The sequence below is a fragment of the Spea bombifrons genome, chromosome 11, assembly GCF_027358695.1.
Source record: "Spea bombifrons isolate aSpeBom1 chromosome 11, aSpeBom1.2.pri, whole genome shotgun sequence".
Lineage (NCBI taxonomy): Eukaryota > Metazoa > Chordata > Amphibia > Anura > Pelobatidae > Spea > Spea bombifrons.
Window position 1 is genome coordinate 5,934,865 of NC_071097.1, and position 26,130 is coordinate 5,960,994.

The following is a 26,130-nucleotide window of genomic DNA, read 5'->3' on the forward strand; positions in this document are numbered from 1 at the left end:
CCATGTATCACCTGCTCTACCCATGGACTTCGGCTCTCGTAGCCCAGACACCCTCGCAGAGACTGGGGATCCCTTGTCACTGGAGCCGCTAGAGAGGTGGCAATCCGGCGGTGCGGCTATCGTACAAACGCCGGCTGTCCCGGGGAAAGTTCGATTTGCTGCCGCCTGGGGTCCCTACGGATATTGCGGGGCTCGGTTGCCTAAGCGTGGCGCCGAACCGTCAGGGCAGGGAGGGAAGATGTGTGCCTGATTTATGACCTTTTTATAACCTAACCTGTAGATAAGCCTGTGTGTTTCCACAATAAAGTCTGTTACTTCCCTGGAACGTTAGTTTCCTCTAATGCTTCAGGGACCCGCTGGATCACTAATTGTCATTTTCAGGACAATTACGGCACTGTACTCAGCTACGCCTCGGCGGGCTCCGGTGCCGTGAAGCTAGGGTCACCGGACCAGCTCGTGAGCCCTGCTCCGCTAGTGTCGGTGTGACGGACCGACCAGGGACCTCAGGTTCTCCCTCTCCGCCAAGAGCGACTTCTCCCTTCAGGACAATAATTCCCCGCAATCTGTAGGCAATATCCCCAAGCAAAGTAAAGGGATATCGCTATCCGGTACCCAAATAACCAGGCAAGACTAGTCTTTAGGTACAACAAAAGGAATAACTGTTTATTATGGGACAGGTGTCGCCTTTTATAGGTAGGGACACCACGAGGGGGGGAGGAGCAATACAACAGGACACCGGGACCACTAAGTCTGGGAGATAAAGAGCACACATTATCTTTATTAGATTATCTCTCAGACCTTAGTGTGCCGTGTGCAAACTTTTACAAAATAAGGCAATAATATACATTTTTATTAATAACACATTAAAGAGTTTCATGTCACTGGATAACATTATCTGAGGGGTAGGGTGACTGTAGGAACCATCACATTACTCCCCCCTTTGTTTGCAGTGACAGACCCGGCTAGACCCCAACGGGTCGGCTTAGGGCTGTTTCTTTGGTTAGGTGGCTAACTCCGATTGCCGAGACAACGCGCAAGCATAGTCCTGGAGGCCATCGAGGAGTCGATCTACCATCCTCTGGAACGTCGCCGGAGCGTTCTTCATCCCAAAAGGCATAATCCTAAATTGGTATAGTCCGAATGGGGTGATGAAGGCCGACTTCGGAATTGCCTCCGCCGCCAGAGGTGTCACAAACCTGGGCTGAAAAATGCAGTTTAATATCATTGTTGTGATAGTTATGTATATCTATCTGTGTGTCTGTCTTCTGTGCCTTTGTTCTCCCTCCCGTGCTGCCCCTGTCCATGTCCCACATGCCCTGCCCCCATACGTTAACCCCTCGTATCCCGGACGCCATCAGCCCTCACCTACCGCACCATTTACCTTGCTATTAACCCACCGGGGTGGGGTATGGAGCAAGACCAATTCGTGGGGAAAAGCCTCCCCTGGATGCCTGGTCGCCGGGACTTCCGGAGGAGCGGAAAACGGACGGCGCGGCTGCCGAACGCGTGCCGGCTATCTCGCGGTCCGTCCCAGGGAAACTTGAAACTGTTGTTTCGCTCGGGACCCCGTTGACCGATCACGTCGCTTTTTGGACCAGATCTTCCTGGTCCCCGACCGCCCCCTCGGCACCCCTAAGATCGCCGCTGCGCCATCGGGATCACCCCGAGAACGATGAACAAATGTATACGGACATTGCGGGGCTCGGTAGCCTAAGCACGGCGCCGGACTGTCTGGGCAGGGCGGGAAGATGTGTCCTGATTTATGACCTTTTTATCACCTAACCTGTATATAAGCCTGTGTGTTTCCCAATAAAGTGTGTCACTTCCCTGGACATTAGTCTTGTCTAATGCTTCAGGGGCTTGCTGGATCACTCACTGTCCTTCTCAGGACAGTTACAGCACCGGATTCAGCTACGCTTCGGCGAGCTAAGGTGCTCCTTCACCCAAGAATCCAAGCCGCATTCCTACTCCCTTCCCTGCTAGTATAGGCTACAGCTGGAAGTGGTTAACCCTTGTGGTTCCGGGAGGAAGCAACTAAGAATTGACGGGTGTACCCAGCCGGGGTACCCGAGGCCCGTCACAAGAGGAATCTGCCAGTACCCCTTGCATAGGTCGAGGGTGGATAGGAACTTACCACGAGAGATGCGGTGTAACAAATCATCTACTCGGGACATGGGGTACGTGTCAGTCACAGTCCGGTCATTGAGCCTGCGGTAGTCTCTCTTAGGCACTAGGACTACCGGAAAAGCCAAGGGGCTCTCGGACGGCTCAATCACTCCCAGATCGAGCATCTCCTTAAACTCCCTTAACATACCTTCTCGGACAGACTCAGGAACTCGGTACGCAGCTTGGCGTAACGGGGTCTGCCCTGGAGTCTCCACGCGGTGGTGCATCCCGGGAGGGCAGAGAGTAAGCCGCCTCTCTGGTCTAACAGCTGGCGAACTTGGGCCTTCTGGGATTTCCCTAACCACGCCGCTAACTGTATCGCGCCAAGTTCCCTCGTCCCTGACACTACCTGGGCAATTCTAGCAGCGTAATCCCTCAGGGTCATCTATCGCCGGGGCGCAAATAACTGCTACTTCCTCAGGACGCTCCTGGTAGGCTTTCAACATGTTCACACGGAAGGTTCGCTGGATCCTTCCGTCTGCACATTTAGCTACCATGTAGGTGGTGTTGCACAGTTGCTTCACCACCCGATACGGTCCCTGCCACACCGCCTGCAGCTTATCCTGACGGGATGGTTTAAGCGCTAGGACCTTCTGCCCTACTTCAAAGGCGCGGCTCCGGGGCGGTCCGGTCGTACCACCGTTTCTGCCAACCTTGCGCCACTTGAAGGTTTTCCCGGACCATGTCCGTGTGGTCCTTCAATCTATCCCAGAAGGCCAACACGTACTCTACTATGGTCGGCCCTTCGGGTAACGGGTGGCATAGTCCACGACAGTGAGGATATATTTCCCTTGTTACTCCCGGTAGCATAGGAGATAGCGCCGCCTATCCGAATAAGGTAGGAAAGATTTAAACCCCCAGAACCCTTTACCCACAGTACTTTCCTGCCCTATCCAGGTAGGTACATCCCCCATTTGTTGTTTTCAGAGCTCGTGGGAGAGCTCTCCTGTCCAGCGCTGCAGTCCCGCTTTGGGTAGTGGGCAAGGGTTTTTTGCCCGTTTTAACCCTCTCCGGTCCGGTCCTCGGTAGGAACCTGTTTACCGGAGCAGGGAAAGGCTCCTTCAGGCAGGGTCCTCGGAAGGACTCTAGCCTACTTACCTTTAGCAGCCCTTGGGCGGGCTAGCTGTAAGCAGAACATCGGGACTCTGCTTCAGTCTGCCGACGATTTCAGCCAGGAAGCGTCTGATCTTTGCGGTGGCGTGCTTCCGGTTTCATCTCAGTCTGCCAGGAGGCATCTGAGGTCAGGAAGGGGGCAGATCTGTAAGCAGCTCTCAGGTCAGAGAAGGTTTTTTGGCGGTTTTCTGGACCTTTGTCCCTCGGTTTGGTAAGGTTTTTTATTAGCTTGTACTGCTTTTAGTTTGCAGTTTTCTTCTGATGAAGAATACTGGCTTCCTGAGATTTTCTGTTCTGGTGTTTTCTGCCTCTTAACCCAAGTAGGTTATGAGTCTATGGGAATTTGTCTGCATTTGTTTTTTCTTTTTGTTTTAACCGTCTCCTATCCTTTATTATTAGGATGTCGCTAGATAAGCCAGACTTCCCTGAAGAGTCACCAGCTCCTAGGAAGGCTGCATCCAAGACAAAACATTTTGCCTGTAAAAACCGCAAGGCTACAATGTCTGACGCCTCTAGGAAATTTTGCTCATCCTGCCTCAAAGCCAGAGAGGAGTCCATTTCAGAATTCAAGGAATGGATGAAAGCTGAGCTTCAGTCCACTTTTCAGCAGATTAAAACCTCTGTTATGGATTCTTTACCTCAGCCTAGATCTGTGGGCCCCGACCCTCGGCCTGGGTTCCGGCCCTCTGGTCAGGAACCTTACACTTCAGATTCTGAAAAGGAATGGCATATGGAAGATCCCTAATCCCTAGAGGAGGGGGAACTATCGGAAGAATCCTTCTTCTTTCCAGCAGAAGAAGTAAACAAGCTGGTTATTGCCGTAAGGGCTGCTCCGGATCTGGAAGAAGAGCAGCCAAAAGACAAACCAGGGCTCCTTTAAGAAATCTAAGGTTTTTCCTATTCATGAAACCTTAAAATCCATAATCACTGACCAGTGGAAGGCTCCGGAAAGAAGGCTAACTACCTGTAAAAGGGTGTCCAGACTCTTTCCTTTTCCAGACGATTTCTCTGAGCTCTGTTCAACTCCCAAAGTTGATGCTCCAGTGGCCAGAGCCACCGGAAGATCTGCTATACCTTTAGAAGATTCCTCTCATTTTTCGGATCCCATGGATAGGAAGGCAGAAGGGGCAGCTAAGAGATCTTTTGAAGCCTCAGCAGCTATCTTTAAGCCAGGCATTGCAGCAGCCTCAGTAGCTAGGGCTATGCGCTGATGGCTTCAACAAATTGAAGATGATATCCTAAGCGGTGCAGGAGAAGAGGATATCCTCCGTGGCATCTCAGATGTGAAGAGCGCTGCTGATTTTTTTATGTGACTCAGCTATGGAATCCGTACGCATGGCTGCTAGGGCCTCTGCATTGTCGGTTGTGTCTAGAAGGGCTCTATGGCTCAAAGCCTGGTCAGCAGACTCCGCTTCCAAGCAACATTTGTGCGGGATTCCCATTTCTGGCAAAGATCTGTTTGGGAAAGAGCTGGAAACTTTATTGGAAAAGGCTACTGGGGATAAGTACTTCTTGCCTAAACGTAAACCCTTACCTCGTTTTCGTCCAAATTGTTCGTTCAGGTCCTCCAGAGGTCAAGATTCCGACCCCAGGCTCGGTTTTGTGGTAGGGGCAGACCCTTCCCATCTAAACATGAAGATGGAGCCGCTAAGAGACCTTGACGCCAGGAGTTGTGCGGTAGGGGGCAGGCTGAGAATTTTTTTTCCACCTTTGGGCTCTTGTTTGTCCAGACCTTTGGACCCTGGGGATCATTTCCAGAGGGTACGGTCTGGAGCTTGTCAGCACTCCCCCAGAGCGTTTTATGATGTCTACACCTCCCGCGGATCCTTCCAGGAGAAAGGCGCTTTTGGATCTGGTGCAGGATTTTGTCAAGAAACAAGTACTTATCCCAGTGCCTGCTGCCCAAAGAGGAAGAGGTGTTTACTCCCACATCTTCGTGGTTCCCAAACTGTGACGGGACTGACCTGTACCCCGACTGGGTACGCCCGCCGAACGTTGCTTCCTTCGCCCCATGGCCACCGGGGCACCAGAGATTAACCCCTTCACTGTCTGTGGCTAGCCGAAACTGAGCTACACAGGGTGGCTATCGTCCTGAAAAGGACAATACGCGATCATAGCAGAGAACACAGCTCTTCAGGAACCTCGGCCGTACTGTAGTATACCGAAGTATAGCAATACAGCACCCTACCGCCCTGATAAGGGCAGCGCCGAGGCTTACCTCAATAACAAGACAGGACTCGTAGTGAGGTAAAACAGGAACTCTCTTTATTACAAACACACAGAACTTATATACAATCTCCATTCACTGTGCACCGAACCCAACCCCCAATCCTATCAGCCACATCCCATCACAAATCCCATCAGCCACATCCCCTCACAAATCCCATCGGTATACAGGGGATGTATCAGGTGAGGGGATTAAGGGATACAATGGGTTCCCCCACCTGTGTTATCTCCCCTGTAGTGCGGGGGCCGTCTGGGCAGATAGGGCTGTGCTGGCTGATTAAGAGCTCCAGCCAGATTATAGGATCGTCTCTTTGAAGGCTGGAGCTGCAGCCACATTCAAACCGGGTACACATAAATATAATACCGTATTTGCTCAAATATAAGACGACCCCGATTATAAGACGACCCCCCAAAATCAAAATATTAATTTAGGAAAAAAACAAAAAGCCTGAATATAAGACGACCCTATAGGAAAAAAAGTTTTACCAGTAAATATTAATTCATGTAAATATATTTTTTAAATTTCCTTTTATTTGCCAACCTGCCCCCCCAGTTATGCCACTCTGCCCCCAGAAATGCTTTATACCCCCCCCTATTTGCCACTCTGCCCCATGATATGCCTTATACCCCTATATGCCACTCTGGCATATAGGGGGTTAAAAGGCATATCATGGGGCTGAGTGGCATATAGGGGGTTAAAATGCATTTCTGGAGGTATATATGCATATCATGGGGCTGAGTGGCATATAGGGGGTTAAAATGCATTTCTGGAGGTCCAGAAATGCATTTTAACCCCCTATATGCCACTCAGCCCCATGATATGCCTTTTAACCCAGCATGTACTGGCTGCCTTGGCTTGATAGGAGTGTGATTGCTGCTAACAGCAATCACACTACTATCAAGCCAAGGCAGCCAGTACATGCTGGAACCTGGGGATGATAGTAGTGGGATTACAGCCTCCCTATGCCATGCTACAACCCCCACCCCCCTTACACATCCATGCTATCACACACAAACACACATTCACAAACATTTAAATACTCATTCATTCCATTAATCACACATACTTCACACATTAATCACACATACTTACCCAAAAACCCTCCCCCACCCCCTTACCTGAACTGCAGATCTCTCACTCGAAGACTTCTGCAGGGGACCGGCTGTACCAGCAACTTCTCTGGCCCCGCCCCCAGAGGAGGGAGGGGGAGATAGAGTTCTGTGAGGAAGCTACAAGCTTCCTGTCCTCCTGCTTCTAACGGAAGAGACGCTGCTCGCGACCGGTAAGCAGCATGGCCCCAGCCATTTTTTTGGGGTCTGATTAGAAGACGACCCCGATTATAAGACGAGGGGTATTTTTCAGAGCATTTGCTCTGGAAAAAACCTCGTCTTATAATCGAGCAAATACGGTAATAATAATAACAGTGAAGATCAGACAGGGTTCGTCACACAAACCATCAGGAGACTTCAGGCTTATCATAGACCTCAAGTTTCTAAATCAATTAGTGAGTTCCAGGAAGTTCAGGATGGAATCTATCAAATCCACCGTGGAACTTCTTTCCGAAGAGGATTTCCTGGCTACTCTCGATCTTCAAGACGCCTATCTCCATGTTCCCAACAAGCAAGATTCTCAGAGGTTCCTTCGGGTGGCCATTCCGTCTACATCAGGGATTCGTCATTTCCAGTTCCAGACCCTTCCTTTCGGTCTCGCTTCAGCACCGATAATTTTTATGAAACTACTATCAGGGATCGTGGCTTTCCTCAGGAAATAATCAAGGTAGTCCCATACCTAGACGACTGGCTTCTATCAGCTGAGTCTCAACAGATTCACAGGACTGTTTCCATGCTTCAGGATTTGGGATGGATTGTCAATTTTCGAAAATCCCACCTGCTTCCCAACAGAATGATTCCCTTCCTGGGGTTTATCCTGGACACTACGTGTCAAAAGATTTTTCTGCCGGAGAACAAAATTCAGAACATTATCAGCCTTACCAGCTTGATTCTTTCCAGATGTCTTTCCAGTCTACGGCTTCTCATGTGACTTCTTGGACTGATGGTTTCTACAAGGCCTGCCGTGGCATAGGCGCTTCTGCATATCCGTCCTCTACAATGTCTCATCCTGAAGTCATGGAATCGATCCGTTCCGGCACTTTCAAGGAAGGTCTCTCTTCCTCCCAGCGTCCGTTCTTCCCTCAGATGGTGGCTTCAGGCGAAAAGGCTGGGTTCAGGTCTGGTCTGGACCGAGCCCTCTTGGACAGTCGTTTCCACGGACGCCAGTTTATCCGGTTGTGGAGCTACGATGGACAAAGAATTCCGTCAAGGTTTTTGGTCCAACCACGAGCGCCATCTTCAAATCAATATGCTGGAACTTCGGGTAGTTTGGAAAGCTCTCCTCTCATGGCAGTCCAGGCTACGAGGGAAAGCGGTAAGAATTCTGTCGGACAATCGCACGGTAGTGGCTTTCCTGAACAAACAAGGTGGCACGAGAAGTCTTCAGTTAGGAAGTCTTCGTCAGAAGATCGGGAAGTGGGCCAAATTTCATCTTTCTCACCTTTCGGCCGTCTTCATCCATGGAAAGGAGAACGTCACTGCAGATTTCCTAAGCAGAACTTCTGTTCTTCAAGGAGAGTGGAGCCTGAGCTATGCGACGTTTCATCAGATCACGAAGATCTGGGAAGTTCCAGAGATCGACCTCATGGCTACTACAGCCAACAAGAAACTCCCTCTGTTTTATTCTCTGTCAGCAGCAGGCCATCCCTTAGCTCTGAATGCCTTTTCTCAGGTTTGGGCCTTCGACCTGGGTTATATCTTGCCCCCTCTTCCTCTCATCGCCTGGGACATATGTCGGGTGATTCTGATAGCTCCCGACTGGCCCAAAAGGATTTGGTACCCGGAGTTAAATTTGTCTGTCCATAGAGAGCCCTCTAAGGTTGGAGATCAAACCAGACCTGCTCCAGCAGGGGCCTGTCCTCCACCCAAATCCCGCCTGTTTCAGTCTTTCAGTTTGGCTCCTGAAAGGGAGACTTTAATTCAGGCATTTCTGTGAAGAACCATGTCTCATCTTCACTGTTATTATTATTATATTTATTTGTAACCTGTTTGAATGTAGCTGCAGCTCCAACCTTCAGAGACAATCCTGTAATCCGGCTGGGGCTCTTAATCAGCCAGCACAGCCCTGTCTGCCCAGGCGGCACCCGCACTACAGGGGGGATAACACAGGTGGGGGAAACCCATTGTATCTCTTAATCTCCTCACCCGATACATCCCCTGGAAACTGATGGGATTTGTGATGGGATGTGGCTGATGGGATTTGTGATGGGATATGGCTGATGGGATTGGGGGTTGGGTTCGGTGCTCATTGAATTGAGATTGTATATAAATTCTGTGTGTAATAAAAGGAGAGTTCTGTTTTAACCTCAAAGCATGAAGTCCTGTCTCATGATTGAGGGAAGTGCTGGTCTGTGACTGCTTTCTTCGGACAGCCACAGCGTGTCCGCTGACTGGGAGAGGGAAGGAGCTGGCTGGCGGATGTGTCCAGTCTGGGGCACAGGACGATCCGTCACAAGGTCTCTCTAAAGATGCAGCTGATACCTTGATGAAGAGCCAGAAACAAGTTACCAACCTCGGTTACGACGCCGGCTGATCTCTGCTCTCCTAGCAGCCCCAGCAGCCGGTAATCTATAGGAGGCCTCTTCCCCGAACCACCCCTGGTCCGTGCACCCACCACCCGTGGGGTATCTCACGGTCCGTCACGGGGAAACTTTGAACTGCTGCCGCTCGAGGTCCCTTCGACCGATCGCCTAACCTTTTGGACAGGATATACTCAGGACCCCAAGCTATCGGCACCCGGGGATCGCCGCCGCTCCTTCAGGATCACCCCCGAAAACACCGGTTTAATGTGGTACGGCCATTGCGGGGCTCGGAGGCCCTGATAAGGGCAGCACCGAGGCTTAACTAAATAGCAAGACGAGACTCGTAGTGAGGCAAAACGGGGACTCTTTATTTGGGAAACACACGGGCTTATAAACAGGTTAGTTACACCTGCCAGACGTTGCTTCCCTCTGCCCATAGTCACCGGACATACAAGACTTGGATTAACAGGAAATACAGCCTCGTCAGCACTGTAGTATACGGAAGTGTAGTTGTCATGATTAACTCATATAATGTAGTGGATACATGGAAGGATAATCCAGCAGAGGTGGTTAATTCTTTTGTGTTAGCAATGTTCATCTAAATCAGTTTCTTTGTACATGCCCTTCATATCTGATCTGGCAAGAGGTGTCATCTTCCCAGGACCCCTGTGGTGATTCATGGCCTAACAGATAAGGATCCTTAGTTGTAGGAATTCCATTCCTATCTTAAGTGGAGGGGTTTTCCATCACCTTTACCCCACCATAATTTATTGGCACATCAAAGATGGGAACCAATTCTTGGAAAAGGTGTCATATAATTGGCCATGTGGTCAAAGGGATGTTTTCTTGAAACAGAATCTGATTTAGGGGCAATGCAGCGACCTCAAAGCAGAACTTCACGATATACTCTAATCGGAACAACATCATAAAAAAACCGTCTGGACTTAAGGAGTTCCCACAGGCCGGCTTATTGAAGAAACTCGTGAGTGAGGGTTCTGTGTTTAAGGCCCATCGTTTTAAGAACTGTTTGCCATTTTGGTTTTCTTTTGTACTTCTTGTTTTTTTGTAATTGTGGCACTGTGTAATCTTTGTCTTTTTGTTATTAAAATATTCATAATCCAAGTCTGTCTTTGGGCTCTAGTCAGGGCCAGCCTTAGGGGTGTGCGACCTGTGTGGCCGGGACTTAAATTAAACCATTGTTTTTTTAGTTTGTTTGTTTGTTTTTTTTAACTTTATTTAACATCCTCCATGTTAAATACACTTTTTAACTTTATTTAACATATTTAACAACAAAAAAAAACCCCAATGTTTTAATTTAAGTCCTGGGCAGGGGCGCCGAGCGACTCTTGTGAAGTTTTCAGCAACCGCTCGGTGCCCCTCACTCTCCGTGACTCCGTCCGGTGCCGGCGTTTCATGCTGAGCACCAAAATATGATGTCATATTCCAGCGCTCAGCTGTGAACATGCACCGCGGCAGATGGACGCCTCCCACTCCTACCGCAGGACTCAACAAGGTAAGTAAGGATAATGAGAAGTAGTGAGATGGGGGGGAGGGGAAGGCAGTGAGATGGGGCGGGGGGGAGGCCGTGAGAAGGGGCAGAGGTGGTAGATAGTGAGAAGGGGCAGAGGTGGTTGATAGTGTGATGGGGCAGAGGTGGTAGATAGTGATAAAGGGGGAGAGGGGATAGATAGTGAGAAAGGGGAGATTCGTGACAAGATTTTTTTTCCTTTCTTTTTGGGGGTTGGGGGGGGTCAGTGGAGTAGTCCGCACAGGGCGCCAGAACACCTAAGCCGGCTCTGGCTCTACTATAGATATCCACAAACCCTAAGAGAGGATAACACGTTACCGTATTGTTATTAAGTTCTAGAGGATATATACCGTATTGGCGTGAATATAGGCCGCACCCGAATATAGGTCGCACCCTAAAAATTAGGTGCTTTTTTAAAGGAAAAAATTCTGCCACCCCCGAGATATGCTGCCACTCTATCCCCCCCTTCCCGAGATTTGCTGCCACTCTACCCCCTCCGCCGTGGGAAGTACCGGAAAGGAAGATTGTTAACGTACATCACGCAGATATTCACCGGCTGCGGCGACGTGAGCATAAACAACCTCCGGCAGGGGAGGCTGTCTGAGCGCATCAGAGAGTAGGATGCAGGTCCCCTGCACCGCTGCGGGGGATCTGTATCATAAAGGGACGCATGTCCCGGGTGTCGGGCGCTAGACCCCGAATATAGGCCGCACCCCCACTTTAAAGACTTAAAGTGGGGGGGGGGTGCGGCCTATATTCGGGCAAATACGTGGTGGGTTGTTATATACATAGAGAGATAAATGTTCTAGTTCGGATTTCTCACAAATCCGGTATCAAAATCGTGAGTGGTGGCAGACTACCTGAGGGGATAAAGGCAGGATTTGGGGGTTCATTTGGTATAACTGATGCCTTGTTAAGTGGTGAAGATAGTAAATACAGAGGCCTGGTGCTATTAACCACTTCATGCCCAGGGCCGGCCTTTGGGGTGTGCGACTGCACAGGGCGCCACACTCCAGGGGGCGCCACACTCCAGGGGGCGCCGCTGCGGGGTCCGCCGCCGCCGCGGAGTCCTCCTCCGCCGCCGCGGGGTCCTCCTCCACCGCCGCCGCCGCGGGGTCCGCTGCCGCCCCCTCTGCACCTAAATGAAAACGTTGTTTTTTTTTGTTCTATGTTAAATTAAGTTTTTTCTTACTTTATTTAACATGGAGGATGTTAAATAAAGTTAAAAAAACCAACAACAAAAAAAACCAACAATGTTTTCATTTATGTCCCGGGCAGGGGCGCCAAGCAGTTGCTCGGGAAGTTCTCAGCAACGGCTCGACGCCCCTTACTCTCCGTCACGGTGCCGGCATCTCATGTTGAGCGCCGGCAGGACTCCTCAAGGTAAGTTAGGATAAGGAGAAGTAGGGAGAGGGGGGGTAGCTTGAAGGAAGGGGCAGGGGGGTTAGTTTGAAGGGGCGGGGGAGTAGTTTGAATGGGCAAGGGGGGTAGTTTGAAGGGGCAGAGGGGGGTAGTTTATGAAGGGGCAGAGGGGGGTAGTTTGAAGGGGCAGAGGGGGGTAGTTTGAAGGGGCAGAGGGGGGTAGTTTGAAGGGGCAGAGGGGGGTAGTTTGAAGGGATGGGGGGGTAGTTTGAAGGGGCAGAGGGGGTAGTTTGAAGGGGCAGAGGGGGGTAGTTTGAAGGCACAGGGGGGGTAGTTTGAAGGGGCAGAGGGGGGGTAGTGAGGGGGGGCGCCAGAGGAGTAGTTTGCACAGGGCGCCGGAACACCTAAGGCCGGCTCTGTTCATGCCCACACCCTCCACACCGTCACAGCTTGGCAAGTAGTCCTGAACGTGACAAATGTGGTGTCAGTGGTGGGATAACTAAAAGATTTTCCATCTTTTTCTGTACCAGATTTCAGTGTTGCCGGATTTGCTAGTTAATCCAGGCACTAAAAAGAAATTGTTTCTCAATTTCCAAAGGCTGAACTCAGTGCATACTTAGTATATTTACACCTCAACAGTGTGATGGAGTGCTACCCACAGATTATGGACCCTGCCTCCCTCCCCTGGCGAGTGGGACTGTTGTCCTCGTCTGGGGGGTTAAAAGGCCACATTTGAGAAGTGTGCATTTTTCAAATTGGAAATGTGACGTGTGGTCCCTGCCCCCCGTGTTATCTGGGACATTGTTGAACCCGGCCAATTCAATTTACCCATCGAATCATACATTTTGAAAAAAACACTAGACAACCCATGGACATTTAACATGCTAGCATTTTAACTCTTTCCACGCAATAATTGTCTGACACCGGCCAAACCATTGTTTTCCCTGGAAATGTTGGCCAGTAATATATAGTGGAGGTGGGGACCCCATTGTATTGTTAATCACTTTAATTGCCCTATTGCCCCTGGGAGTCCAAATTACCCAGATTAAGGGGGCGGTTCTGTAGCCGTTGTAATCCAATACCTGACTGTTTATGTTAATGTTCGCTTTGCTGGCTATATCTAGCCATGTGTGTAAAAAATAAAGTGTTCTTCATTTTTATATACCCTACACTGCTAGTGACTGGGGAATCTGGGAAGGGCGAGTTGTCCAAAGCTAAGGGAGCACAAGTCAGCGGAGGTAGTCGGTCGTACTAGCCAGCTCTGTGACATTACTGACATGGAACGACAAAATATTTTCACAGGAATGCAGGGGTAACTGGGGCCTGATCAGAGAATTAAAGAATAGTCTGGGCATCTGTCTGCCTTTACTAACTATGGCATAACTTTTACAGTAAATCAAAGAAATACCATTGGGAAGCGACAATGAATATATATATGACATTATCAAATAGAATGCACAATGTAACAAATATGCCACAATTATATAATACTGTAACAGAATACATTAACATACTCTGCAGCACTGTATATAGTATGTCAGTGTAATTTATTATCCATTATTTAGTTGTCGAACAATACTATTACTCTGAGCCATCACATATAAATGGAACTAACTTTATTTATATATATAATACATTGCTGGTATAAATACACATTATGAGGCCAGGAAGCGGTGGGAAGGGGCCCCCTGAGTGGAAGTCCGGATGCTTTGGGAGGGGGGGCCCTAGTGGCAGTCCGGAATCCTTGGGTGGGGGGCCCCCGAGGGGCAGTCTGGAGTCCTTGTGAGGGGGGGACCCCAAGTGGCAGTCTGGAATCCTTGGGAGGGGGGCCCCTGAGAGGCAGTCTGGAAGGTTTCGGAGGGGGGGACCCCAAGTGGCAGTCCGGAATCCTTGGGAGGGGGCCTCCCGAGTGGCAGTCTGGAAGCTGTGGGAGGGGGCCCCCGAGTGGCCGTTCAGAAGCTGTGGGAGGGGGGCCCATGAGTGGCAGTCAAGAAGCTGTGGGAGGGGGTCCCCCAGTGGCAGTCTGGAATCCTTGGGAGGGGGCCCCCAGAGTGGCAGTCTGGAATCCTTGGGAGGTGGGCCCCCGCGTGGCCGTTCAGAAGCTGTGGGAGGGGGGCCCATGAGTGGCAGTCCAGAAGCTGTGGGAGGGGGTCCCCCAGTGGCAGTCTGGAATCCTTGGGAGGGGGCCCCCAGAGTGGCAGTCTGGAATCCTTGGGAGGTGGGCCCCCGCGTGGCCGTTCAGAAGCTGTGGGAGGGGGGCCCATGAGTGGCAGTCCAGAAGCTGTGGGAGGGGGGCCCCCAAGTGGCAGTCTGGAATTCTTGGGAGGGGGGCCCCGAGTGGCAGTCCGGAAGCAGTTTGAGGGGGACCCCCATTGGCCGTTTGGAGGGGGCCCCCGGGTGGCCCCCTGGAATCCTTGGGATGTGGGCCCCCAAATGGCAGTCTGGAAGCTGTGGGTGGGGGCCCCGAGTGGCCTTCTGGAGGGGGGGGGCCAGTGGCCGTCAGGAAGCTGTGGGAGAGTGGCCCCCGCGTGGCAGTCAATCATCCGAGTCGCAGTCAGGGAGCTGTGTGAGCTTTCTCAATCCGCACGGAGAAGCATCCCCTCCTGTTACTGACAATTAAAGGAACGTTCGGCACCCTCTACTCGCCGGCATTCATTTATCACAACACCAAGTCAATGAACGCCTGGACAGCTGCCAAACCGCAACCAATCAATACACCGGGACTGCTGCCAAACCGCAACAAGAACACCGGGACTTCTGCCAAACCGCAACAAGAACACCGGGACTGCTGCCAAAACCATCAAAGTACTCAACAAGAACAACAAGAAACTAAATACCTAAGGAGCGGGACTCGGCTCCCTATTCAAGGCAGGAATCCATTTAAAATGTTATTTAAAAAATATATTAAAAATGTAACTTCACGTCCATCCGCTCTCTCCCTCCTCCAACTTTTTCTTACCTTGAGCAGATCTGGGATCTCCAGAAGACACAAGAAAGGAAGGGGTTGATCCAAACAGACACTCGGGGGAGGGGCTAGGAGAATGAGGTAGTAGACGGCTAGATAGTCCCTCCCCTGTCTCTGTATTGGTGTCGGCTGCTGAAGAGGAAGCCCCGCCCTCTTAAGTAAGTCTGGTGCCGGCTCCCCCTGTCACAAAAATACAGGCTTCGAAGGGCTGATTACAGGGCAGGGGGAGAGGGCAGGGGGAGGGGGCAGGGGGAGGGGGGAGGGGGCAGGGGGAGGGGGCACGCTAGTCCTTGTCAACTCTGCTGCTCTGGGCCCCCAATATTAACGTATAGTCATAAGTCAGTCTGTGTGTTACTATACAGAGGTCCTGGTGTGTGGTTTATACAGAGGTCAGGGGGTTTTGTATAGAAGTCAGGCTGTGTGTTATTATACAGAGGTCAGTCTATATGATCATAGATGTAAAGCTGTGTTTTACAGAGTTCACACACACAATTCACAAGGATCTTTCCTGTTATTTCCCCTTTCTAGTTCTATACACTCGCACTCACGTTAAAGAAATAGTATATACATCATTAATACACAGTGGTGCATGCACACAAACACATTCTCACGCTTAACCCTTTCCTCACTAACGTATGCTCACGCGCTAATACACACAAACACACTCTCGCACATAAAACGTCCTGATAAGACAGAACCTAATCTTAATAATTACTTTTATTATTTTGAATAATAAATAAATAATATAATACGTTAATAATAAATAACCCCTAAGTAAACTCTTGTCAGCTACGAGTCCTAAGACAATCATCAGACCGGCAGGCAGCCAGGCACTAGCAGTAGAAATACACTTTATTTTAAATTATTTAATTGATTATTATTAGTTAAAAATATCCATCATTTTTAATGTTATTCTTTAATGTATAAATATTAGGCGATTCTTAAATAATAATAAATGATTGGGTTATATAAATTTGTAGATTAAGTTTAAGGGTAAATTAATCTTTAATAGGTGATACCGTATTAAATAATTTATTTTATTATCTGTATTCATTATTTTATTTATTTATTATTTCACACCTCTTGGGTGCTGTTCCCTGGCAGTTTATTTTTTCTTTCTTTTTTTGGGGGGGGGGCTGCACGGTTAAAGAAATTCAACTGCTTTGGAGTTAGGATCTATAATTAGAAGTGTGATGAGACGTTTACGCGCAAACGGTAAATATATTTTCCTTTCAAACCCCCCTCCCCCGACTGCAAATCCAGCGATGCCCCGGCGATCGGCAGCATGGGGAGGTTTCAGAAACGGCGTCCAATCATAGGCTCGCAGGCTACTGCTCATGAACCAATGAATGTGCGGCAGCTCGTCTATAAAAGCCAAACTTCTGGCGGTTTAACCCCGTGTTTACGTTCGATTTGAACTGTTTTGTGGCGGGATCCAGGCAGTGAGATGGCCGAGACAGCTCCTTCCCCGGCGCCTCCACCGGCAGAAACCTCTGCCAAGAAGAAACAGCCGAAGAAGCCGGCAGCTGCAAAAAGCCGTCCTGTGAAGTCCGGTCCCGGTGTCTCCGAGCTGATTGTGAAAGCGGTCTCTGCGTCCAAGGAGCGCAGCGGAGTGTCTCTCGCAGCTCTTAAAAAAGCACTCGCTGCTGGCGGCTACGACGTAGAAAAGAATAACAGCCGCCTGAAGCTCGCTCTCAAGGGTCTGGTGTCTAAAGAGACCCTGATCCAGCTGAAAGGAAGCGGTGCCTCTGGCTCTTTCAAGCTGAACAAGAAGCAGCTGGAGAGCAGAGAGAAGACATCAAAGAAGAAGGAAATTCCCGTAAAGCCTAAAAAAGTAGCCCCTAAGAAGGTTGTGAAGTCGCCCAAGAAAGCCCCTGCAGGAGTGAAGAAAAGCCCGAAAAAGATCAAGAAACCGTCGGCCGTTGCCAAGAGTCCCAAGAAGCCTAAGGTTGTTAAAGCGAAGAAAGCTGGCAAGAGCCCAGCTAAGAAGGCCACAAAGCCCAAGGCTAAAAGCCCCGCTAAGCCCAAGGCTAAAAAGGCAGCCCCCAAAAAGTGAGAAGGGGGGGCGTGGGTTTTGCAGCGCCTCTGGTGTGTGCTTTCTCACTTAATTCTTAACACAAAAGGTTCTTTTCAGAACCATCATATCCTCCGAAAAAGAAAAAAAAAAAAGCGTTTAATCACCGGCCGCGGCTATGTGGGCCACCCGCTGAAAGCCTAGCCCCATACTTGTGTGTTATGCATGGATTCACATATTCGGCCAGAGCTCTCGCTCGGAGCCCTGTCCGTAACATAATAGAGATGAGGGGCGGTCTTAAAGATTGTGCTTTGCCGTTAATCGTTATGCCCAGCCGGGGATTCGGCCGCTTAACGGCTCGCTCGGTAGAGGGCCAAGGATCAATGGTGTGAGAAGTTTGAAGCTTGGCCGAGGCAACAGGGTTAATTTCGCGCAAGCGAAGGGAAACACAAAACATAAGCTCGTTTGAGTGACAATGTGGTGGCTCTTAAAAGAGCCTTTGTGGGAGGGTGAGGAGGAAACAGCGTTCGCCCACACCGCATTTACTTAGGCACGTTCTCCTCTGATCCTGCGAGCCAGCTGAATGTCTTTTGGCATGATAGTAACCCGCTTAGCGTGAATAGCGCACAAATTGGTGTCTTCGAAAAGCCCCACGAGGTAAGCCTCGCTGGCTTCCTGGAGAGCCATAACAGCAGAACTCTGGAAACGTAGATCGGTTTTGAAGTCTTGAGCAATCTCACGGACCAGCCGTTGGAAAGGCAGCTTTCTGATAAGCAACTCCGTAGACTTCTGGTAACGGCGGATTTCCCTAAGAGCTACGGTGCCCGGGCGGTAGCGATGTGGCTTCTTCACGCCACCGGTAGCTGGAGCGCTTTTCCTCGCAGCTTTGGTCGCCAACTGCTTCCGGGGAGCCTTTCCTCCGGTGGACTTACGGGCTGTCTGCTTGGTGCGAGCCATGCTGCTTCTGCGTGCTGATCCGATTCACCGACGGACACAACGTAACTATAGCGATTCTGTGGCCAACTCAAGCTCTTTATAGAGTAGCGGTAGATGTGATTGGATACGCTTAATCACGCCCCTCTTTTTCATAGGCTAGGACGATGTTTTGAAAAAGCCATACTTTGATCAAGAGACTTCGGTGTGGAGAGTATTTTATTTTATTAAATGCTCGAATCGTTCATTTATTCGTTAGCTGCGGTTCTTTTTTTGTTTATTTATTTGATCTCCTTTCTTTTGGTCAGCCTCCTACCTAGTGAACCTGTGTACTGGCTGACCGTTAACAGCGATACGGCGAAAGCTAAAAGCCCGCCTTTACCTTGGCCGCCGTTTGGCGTTTATTTACAGCGATATGCTGCCACCTAGTGGTAAATGAGGGATCGTCGAAAGCGATCACGTGGAGGTGAGGGAGGCAGAAGCTTAACGTACGTCATGCAGTAGAGAGGCTTGATTAATAAAGGCTAGGCGTCTTTGAAAGCAGATGCGGCCTTGGTGTAGGGAGTGGCACAAAGGAGGTTGGTTTGAATTGTTCATATCCGGTTTCCTTTGAATTTCCTAAATAGCCAATCGGTGTCTGAGGCATGCTTGGAAGATTCTCCAGCCAACCAACGTGAAGCATATATTCAAAAAGCAACGCCCCCTTGAGGCAGAATGGTGCAGTTCCCCATCAGGTCCGTCCAGTAAGCATTAAAGAAAGCGGGCCGGCCGTAGGCGAGTATTGTGCTGTGGAACTCGTGGAGTAAGCGTGAGCATGTCTGGCCGTGGCAAAGGAGGTAAGGGACTCGGGAAAGGTGGCGCAAAGAGGCACAGGAAGGTGCTTCGGGATAACATCCAGGGTATCACCAAGCCTGCTATCCGCCGTTTGGCTCGCAGAGGAGGTGTAAAGCGTATTTCTGGACTGATCTATGAGGAGACCCGTGGTGTGCTCAAAGTGTTTTTGGAGAACGTGATTCGTGACGCAGTCACTTATACTGAGCATGCCAAGAGGAAAACCGTTACCGCTATGGACGTGGTGTATGCCTTGAAACGCCAAGGCCGTACTCTGTACGGTTTCGGAGGATAAGCTTGTTGACTCGTCACCCTGAAACACCCAACGGCTCTTTTCAGAGCCACCCACACCCTCTCTTAGGCTATGATCATGTTGTCCCAGAGTCTGCCCGCGCTTTTCTATACATACCTTGAAATAACCAGCTGAACAGTGGCTGTGTCTGGCTATAGATTGAGCTACTGGCAGGATCGGAGTGCTGGGAGTTGGGCCCGTTTGCAGAACATGTGCTGGGATCGGCAGCTGGTGTCCTCCAAAGGCTTGCACGGGGCTCGCTTGAATGGGGGCTGGGACGGCACGGGGCTCGCTTGAATGGGGGCTGGGACGGCACAGGGTTAATAGGTGCCGTCTGTGGTAGTTATCTGAATCCTGTATGTGTGTGATTATTATGCCTTAGTTGTCTCCTCATGTGTTATCCTGTCCGTGTGCCACATGTCTTGCCCATGACACTACCCATTCATGTCGTATTGGGGTCACAGTCTTAAGGCAGCCCCTTCTCTCCGCAACGCTGGTTCTGTCCGGCGGTGAAGGAGTTAATTTCTGGGGTCCCAGCAGTAGAAAGCAGCTGGAATACCCAGACAGAGTACAGGTCGTTGCCATCGCAACGACGAGGAGCTCAATAAGCTGCTCGGAGGGGTCACCATTGCTCAGGGAGGTGTTCTACCCAACATCCAGGCGGTGCTCTTGCCCAAGAAGACCGAGAGCCACAAGCCTGCCAAGAGCAAGTGAGTGCGGTAATCGGTAACCGCAGGGCAATTAGCCAACACCACCAAAGGCTCTTTTCAGAGCCACCCATAATCTCTGAAACAAGTTATATCTGTCTTGCTATAAATTTGCTGCAAACTTCCCTTAGGCTAGGTTTCCACTTGGGTTTTTGTCCGGCGTTTTTTTCTTGATGAAAAACGCCAGGAAAACTGCCAAGAAAACTGCCACTGCATTTACCTGCGTTTTGGCGTTTTTTCTGCAGTTTTTTCTGGCGTTTTAGCCTTTCTGTGGAAATTGCTTTTTTTGACCTTAGGCAGTTTTTCCAGCCTTTACAAGTTAGAAGTTTCACCCAGCTAAAAGGGATTAGGATAAATGGCAAGTATCTGCCCTCTCCTGATGTCATTTACTTGGTAGACCCTTTTGTCTCTTTTCTGTGGTTTGTAAGGCATGCTTTATTCCGAATGTCTGCTCCTCTGGGAAGATTGGCCCCAAATGATGGTGCAAATTGTTTGCTGTTGCTTTTGGCACGCAGGATCCGGTCGCGTATGTTTGTTTGTAATGGCATGTTTGTTCCAAATGGTGTAAAATTCAATATGAACCAGTCCAGGACTTTGTTTTGTGTGAAACTGTTTGTTTTCAGCCTATTTCTCGTAGGACACACAGATACTGGGTCCATCCTCTGCATTGTAACTGTGGAAAAAACGCCATAAAAAACGCCAAGGCAATAAACCCACATGGCTTTTTCATGGCGTTTTTTCTCTCCCATAGACTTCTATTGGAGAAAAAAAGCCAAGATTTCTTGCAAAAAACGCCAGAGTGTCAACATGCTGCAGTTTTGAAAAACTGCCACAGAGCCCAAAAAAGCAGAAAAACGCCAAAGAGGACTAAAAAAACGCCAAACAGAAAAACGCCAGGTGGAAATGGCATTTTGCGATTTCCTATTGAATTACAGCTAACATCTGGCTGCATGCGTTTTTCACAAAAAAACGCCAGGTGGCGCTATTGGCGTTTTTTTAGGCGTTTTTAGCTAAAAAAACCCAAGTGGAAACCTAGCCTAAAGGCAACTGATTTCCACTGCAGTTTTTCAGCCCGATGTTTAGTTGCTGAGCTTCACGCTGGCTAAACACCATTCATACAAACTACATTATACACCATACCCCCCCCTTTGAATTAGGCATTTCTGTAGGCAGAGTGCTCTATGAAATCCCTTTTAACCCCCTTAATGCCATTCTGCCTCCAGAAATGCTTTTTAACCCTCTATACGCCAATCTGCCTCCTGAAATGCCTTATACCTCCCTATATGCCACTCTGCCCCATAATATGCCCTTTAACCCCCTAAATGCCAGAGTGGCATATAGGGGAATAAGGCATTTCTGGAGGCAGAGTGTCACATAGGGGGGGTCAAAGGGCATATCATGGGGCACAGTGGCATATAGGGGGTATAAGGCATTTCTGGGGCAGATGTGCATAACTGGGGGGGGCAGGTTGGAAAATACAAGGCAATAAAAACAAAATATTTTTCTCAATCATAGCTTTTGTTAAAACCCCTTCAATCCCAGGGGTTTTTGGTACCTCAAAGCCCAGAGCAATTTTGCCATTTTTGGGGTATGTCGGTTTAGCGATTATTCTCTGTTCCTGTGAATAGTGTACCCATGTAAACTATATATTGTTTTTTTCAAGGAGAGATAGAGCTTTTGTTTGATACCATAGTTGGATGATTAGCTGAAAATTTAGAATGAGAAATTTAGTAAAAACTAGCGAAGATTAGAAAAATAAACTAATTTTTTTTTACATTTTCCCTCTGAATCCTCACAAAATTAGGTAAAGTGATGGAAAATCCCCTCCAAGTTTATCAATTCAGGTGTCCTGATTTCAGAAATACCTAATTTATATAGATTTTCCATACTTTCCCAGCACCAGGGAGCATACTATTAGGTGTACAATTTTGTATAATTTTTATGCCTATGGCTTAACGGGTTTGGGGGTTGTGAACGGGGGCAATGGGATGTAAGGTTTTTTTAAGAATTTTTTTTATTATCTTTTTTTATATATATTTTTAAAAAAAAATTTATTTAATTTTTTTTTCATTTTTTATATATATTTTTTTTTTTACACAGTAATGGTAAGAGGTCCTCCTAGGGACCTCCTGAACATGCCAGTGATGTCACAGTGACATCACAGCTCACAATATAATTTTTTTTAGTATTATTTATATTATTATTTTAATGATTTATTTAATATTATTTTTAAATCACTAACCGTTTTGGTTTTTTTTTCCCAGCTTTTCTGTTACAGGACGGGAGGGGGAGGGGGAGTGAGAGAGATGGTTTCTCACTCCCCTCCCCGCGATCCCCCTGCACCGATCACACTGTGATCTCTGTGACGGCCCCGGGTTAATCAGTGCCGTCTGTGATAGTTCTTGTTTGTGATACCTGCATTTCCCAGTATATGTTGTGATTATGGTGTGTGCTTTTGTTCCCCTTGTTTGCTACCCTGTCCAGGTGCCACATGTCCTGCCCCCTCCCTCCTTACACAGACTACAGTAGAGACCCCCTACTGGGCTGAGTGCTAATGCTCAGTCATATGCAAAGGAGGGCAGGATGTAATTCCCTTGTGTCTATTGGACGCAATTCCCTTGTGTCTATTGGACGCAATTCCCTTGTGTGTCGATTGGACGTAACTCAATCCTTTGTACTGTTTAAATACCCCTGTGTTCCCAAATAAAGGGAGTTCCTGTTTTACCTCACTACGAGTCCTGTCTTGTTATTGAGGTAAGCCTCGGTGCTGCCCTTATTAGGGCGGTAGGGTGCTGTATTGCTATACTTCGGTATACTACAGTACGGCCGAGGTTCCTGAAGAGCTGTGTTCTCTGCTATGATCACGTATTGTCCTTTTCAGGACGATAGCCACCCTGTGTAGCTCAGTTTCGGCTAGCCACAGACAGTGAAGGGGTTAATCTCTGGTGCCCCGGTGGCCATGGGGCGAAGGAAGCAACGTTCGGCGGGCGTACCCAGTCGGGGTACAGGTCGGTCCCGTCACAATCTCTATGCAGGTCCTCACAGACCTGCATAGAGATCGTAGCGTCTCTGCCTCATCGGAGGGCTTTCATGCCGGAAGCTGTTACAGGCGATCGGACAGCAGAAAGCCGGCAAAGCCGGCTTCTGCTGTCAGTGGGGAGTCCAGGCTGTCAAACGACAGCCTGGTCTCCCGTGCAGCGGCAGGGATGTGTCCCTGACGCTGCACGAAGGGCTGGACGTACCGGGACGTCCATAGGGTTTTCTTAGTGGGCGTTTTTTGGACGTCCCGGTATGTCTATAGGGGAACGAAGGGGTTAAAACACAAAAAAAAATAAATACATGAATTAACTTTCACTGGTAAAACTTTTTTCCTTTAGGGTCGTCTTATATTCAGTTTTTTTTCTTCCCCCCCCCCTAAATTAATATTCAGCTTTTGGGGGGTTGTCTTATAATCAGGGTCGTCTTATAATCGAGCAAATACGGTATTCTGATTGTATTTAACATTATTATAGCTATTCTAATATCCTCCATTAACACTTCTCAAGTAATTGTGCCGTTATGATGTTCCCAATATTATGTTCGTACCTGTTATACGTCATCTGACATTTCCTTTAGCGGAGCTCAGCTGACAACATACATGATATGTTCAAAGAATGTTCGGCTCCCTATCGGTTCCAAAGACTGACACCTCAGAAGGAAAAAGGTAAATCGTCTTAAAGTGGATCTGTTAAGTATTCCAAACAAATACCTATTTTCAGGGCTGGACTGGCCCACCGGGATACCGGGAAATTTCCCGGTGGGCCGGCAGGTCCGTGGGCTGGGACCAGGGGCGGGCTGGGACCTGAGCGGCCGCTGGGTGCTGATGCGGCAGGCCGGCACTACTATAATACTTTTTTCTTAATTTAATATGGCAAGCTGGTCCGGCTTGCCATATTAAATTTTAAAAATGTATTACAGTATCGCCAGCCGGCCACATCGGCACCCAGCAGCCGTGTGCGATGGCCGCTTAGTGATGGGAGCAGCGTGAAGGGTGAAAGCTCCGCCCCCTCGCACTGACCTTTCACCCCTCATGCTGCTCCCATCACTATGCAGCCATCAGATTGCTGGGAATGTAATCTGAACGGCCAATGCGTGCTGATGCCGCCGGCCGCCTCTGCTTTAATACTTTTTTTTTTTTACTTTATATGGCGAGCCGATCCTGCTTACCATATAAATAAAAAAAAAAGTGTTAAAGTAGCTCCGGCCGGCGGCATCAGCACGCACCGGCCGTTTAGATTACATTCCCAGCAGTCTGACGGCTGCATAGTGATGGGAGCAGCGTGAGGTGGAAGCTCCGCCCCCTCACACTCAGACTGCTGCAGCACCGGATGTCAGTTCAGTGACATCCTGTCAGCATAGAGGAGTACAGTGTGCAGCTACCAGGAAGTCAAGAGAAGTAGAAGGTGAGTAAAATAATGTATTTTTTGTACTGTATAATGTTTTTTGTATTTGTTAAAAACAAAAAAATCGTCATGTGTGTATGTAAGTGTGTCCCCCTATATGCCACTCTGCCTCCAGAAATGCCTTTTATCCCCCTATATGCCACTCTGTCCCATGACATGCCTTTTAACCCCCTATATGCCAGAGTGGCATATATGGGTATAAGGCATTTCTGGATGCAGAGTGACATATAGGGGATTAAAAGGCATATGATGGGACAGAGTGGCATATAGGGGAACATAAGGCTTTTTTGGAGGCAGAGTGCCCCATGATATGCCTTTTAACCCCCTTTATGCCACTCTGCCTCCAGAAATGCCTTATACCCATATATGCCACTCTGTCCCATGATATGCCTTCTAACCCCCTATATGCCACTCTGCCATATAGGGGGTTAAAAGGCATATCATGGGACAGAGTGGCATATAGGGGTATAAGGCATTTCTGGATGCAGAGTGACATATAGGAGGTCAAAAGGCATATCTGGAGGTATAGTGGCAAAAAGGGGGTTAAAGGCATATCACGGGGCAGAGGGGCATATAGGAGGGTTGAGGCATATCAGGGAGGCAGAGTGGCATATGGGGGTTAAAAGGCATATCATGGGACAGAGTGGCATATAGGGGGGCATAAGGCTTTTCTGGAGGCAGAGTGCCCCATGATATGCCTTTTAACCCCCTTTATGCCACTCTGCCTCCAGAAATGCCTTATACCCCCCTATATGCCACTCTGTCCCATGATATGCATTTTAACCCCCTATATGGCAGAGTGGCATATAGGAGGTTAGAAGGCATATCATGAGACAGAGTGGCATATAGGGGTATAAGGCATTTCTGGATGCAGAGTGACACAGAGGAGGTCAAAAGGCATATCTGGAGGTATAGTGGCAAAAAGGGGGTTAAAAGGCATATCACGGGGCAGAGTGGCATATAGGAGGGTATAAAGCATATCGGGGAGGCAGAGTGGCATATATGAGGGCATAAGGCTTTTCTGGAGGCAGAGTGCCCCATGATATGCCTTTTTAACCCCCTTTATGCCACTCTGCCTCCAGGAATGCCTTATACCCACTATATGCCACTCTGTCCCATGATATGCCTTTTGACCCCTATATGGCAGAATGGGGGTATAAGGCATTTCTGGAGGCAGAGTGGCATATAGGGGGTTAGAAGGCATATCAGGGGGGCAGATGTGCATAACTCGGGGGTAGGTTGGCAAATAAAAGGAAAAAAAAAACACATGTCTCAATCATAGCTTATATTAAATATGAAAAAAATAGTCTACATGAATTAATAAAGAAACAAAAGTTTCTTACCAGAATATCGTGAAGAATAATGTGATCAGTGTTTTGTTCCACTGAACTTTTTCATCTAGAATGTTCGCAGTAGTAAATGTTTTGATCCCATTATGTGTAATGTATTTCATTTATTAAGGCCTTTTAACACTTTTGCTTTCTGGCATTTTAATACAAATAATGAGATAAAAAGAATGGCACATAGTGTGACTCGGGTGTGTATAAGGGGTGCGTGTGGTTAAAGAGCGCGACCGGGAGATAAACTATATGGGGCTGGTCTCCAAATTTTTCCAGGGCTGCTTTTCAGTCCCAGTCCGGCCCTGCCTATTTTGAGAAGTGACGTAATCATTCTCTCCTATTTAGTTAACTCCTTAAGGAGCAGGCTGTTTATTTTTTGAACCCTTTGTGACCCAGACTGTTAACACTTTTTTGGTGCTCGTGTTTAGCTGTAAATTTCTTCTGTCTTGTTTAGTGAACCCACACAAGTTATATATTTTTTTTTTTCTTTCAGAACAAGAAGGGCTTTAATTATTCTAAAAAAAAATATGCTGAAAATGTGAAAAGAAAAAAATCTCTTACTCATCTACAAAAGCTAAT

The 26,130-nt window shown here is 48.6% G+C and overlaps 3 protein-coding genes across 3 annotated transcripts; 2 read left to right on the forward strand and 1 right to left on the reverse strand.

Moving 5' to 3' along the window:
• The first annotated feature begins 16,417 nt into the window (after window positions 1-16,417).
• On the forward strand, window positions 16,418-17,063 carry LOC128469046 (histone H1B-like). Its single transcript, XM_053450842.1, has one exon. The coding sequence runs from the start codon at window positions 16,440-16,442 to the stop codon at window positions 17,046-17,048; it is 609 nt and encodes a 202-aa protein (XP_053306817.1). The 5' UTR covers window positions 16,418-16,439; the 3' UTR covers window positions 17,049-17,063.
• A 489-nt stretch (window positions 17,064-17,552) lies between these two features.
• On the reverse strand, window positions 17,553-17,986 carry LOC128468881 (histone H3). Its single transcript, XM_053450699.1, has one exon. The coding sequence runs from the start codon at window positions 17,961-17,963 to the stop codon at window positions 17,553-17,555; it is 411 nt and encodes a 136-aa protein (XP_053306674.1). The 5' UTR covers window positions 17,964-17,986.
• Window positions 17,987-18,721: 735 nt separating this feature from the next.
• Window positions 18,722-19,068, forward strand: LOC128469004 (histone H4). Its single transcript, XM_053450806.1, has one exon. The coding sequence runs from the start codon at window positions 18,754-18,756 to the stop codon at window positions 19,063-19,065; it is 312 nt and encodes a 103-aa protein (XP_053306781.1). The 5' UTR covers window positions 18,722-18,753; the 3' UTR covers window positions 19,066-19,068.
• The last annotated feature ends 7,062 nt before the right edge of the window (window positions 19,069-26,130 follow it).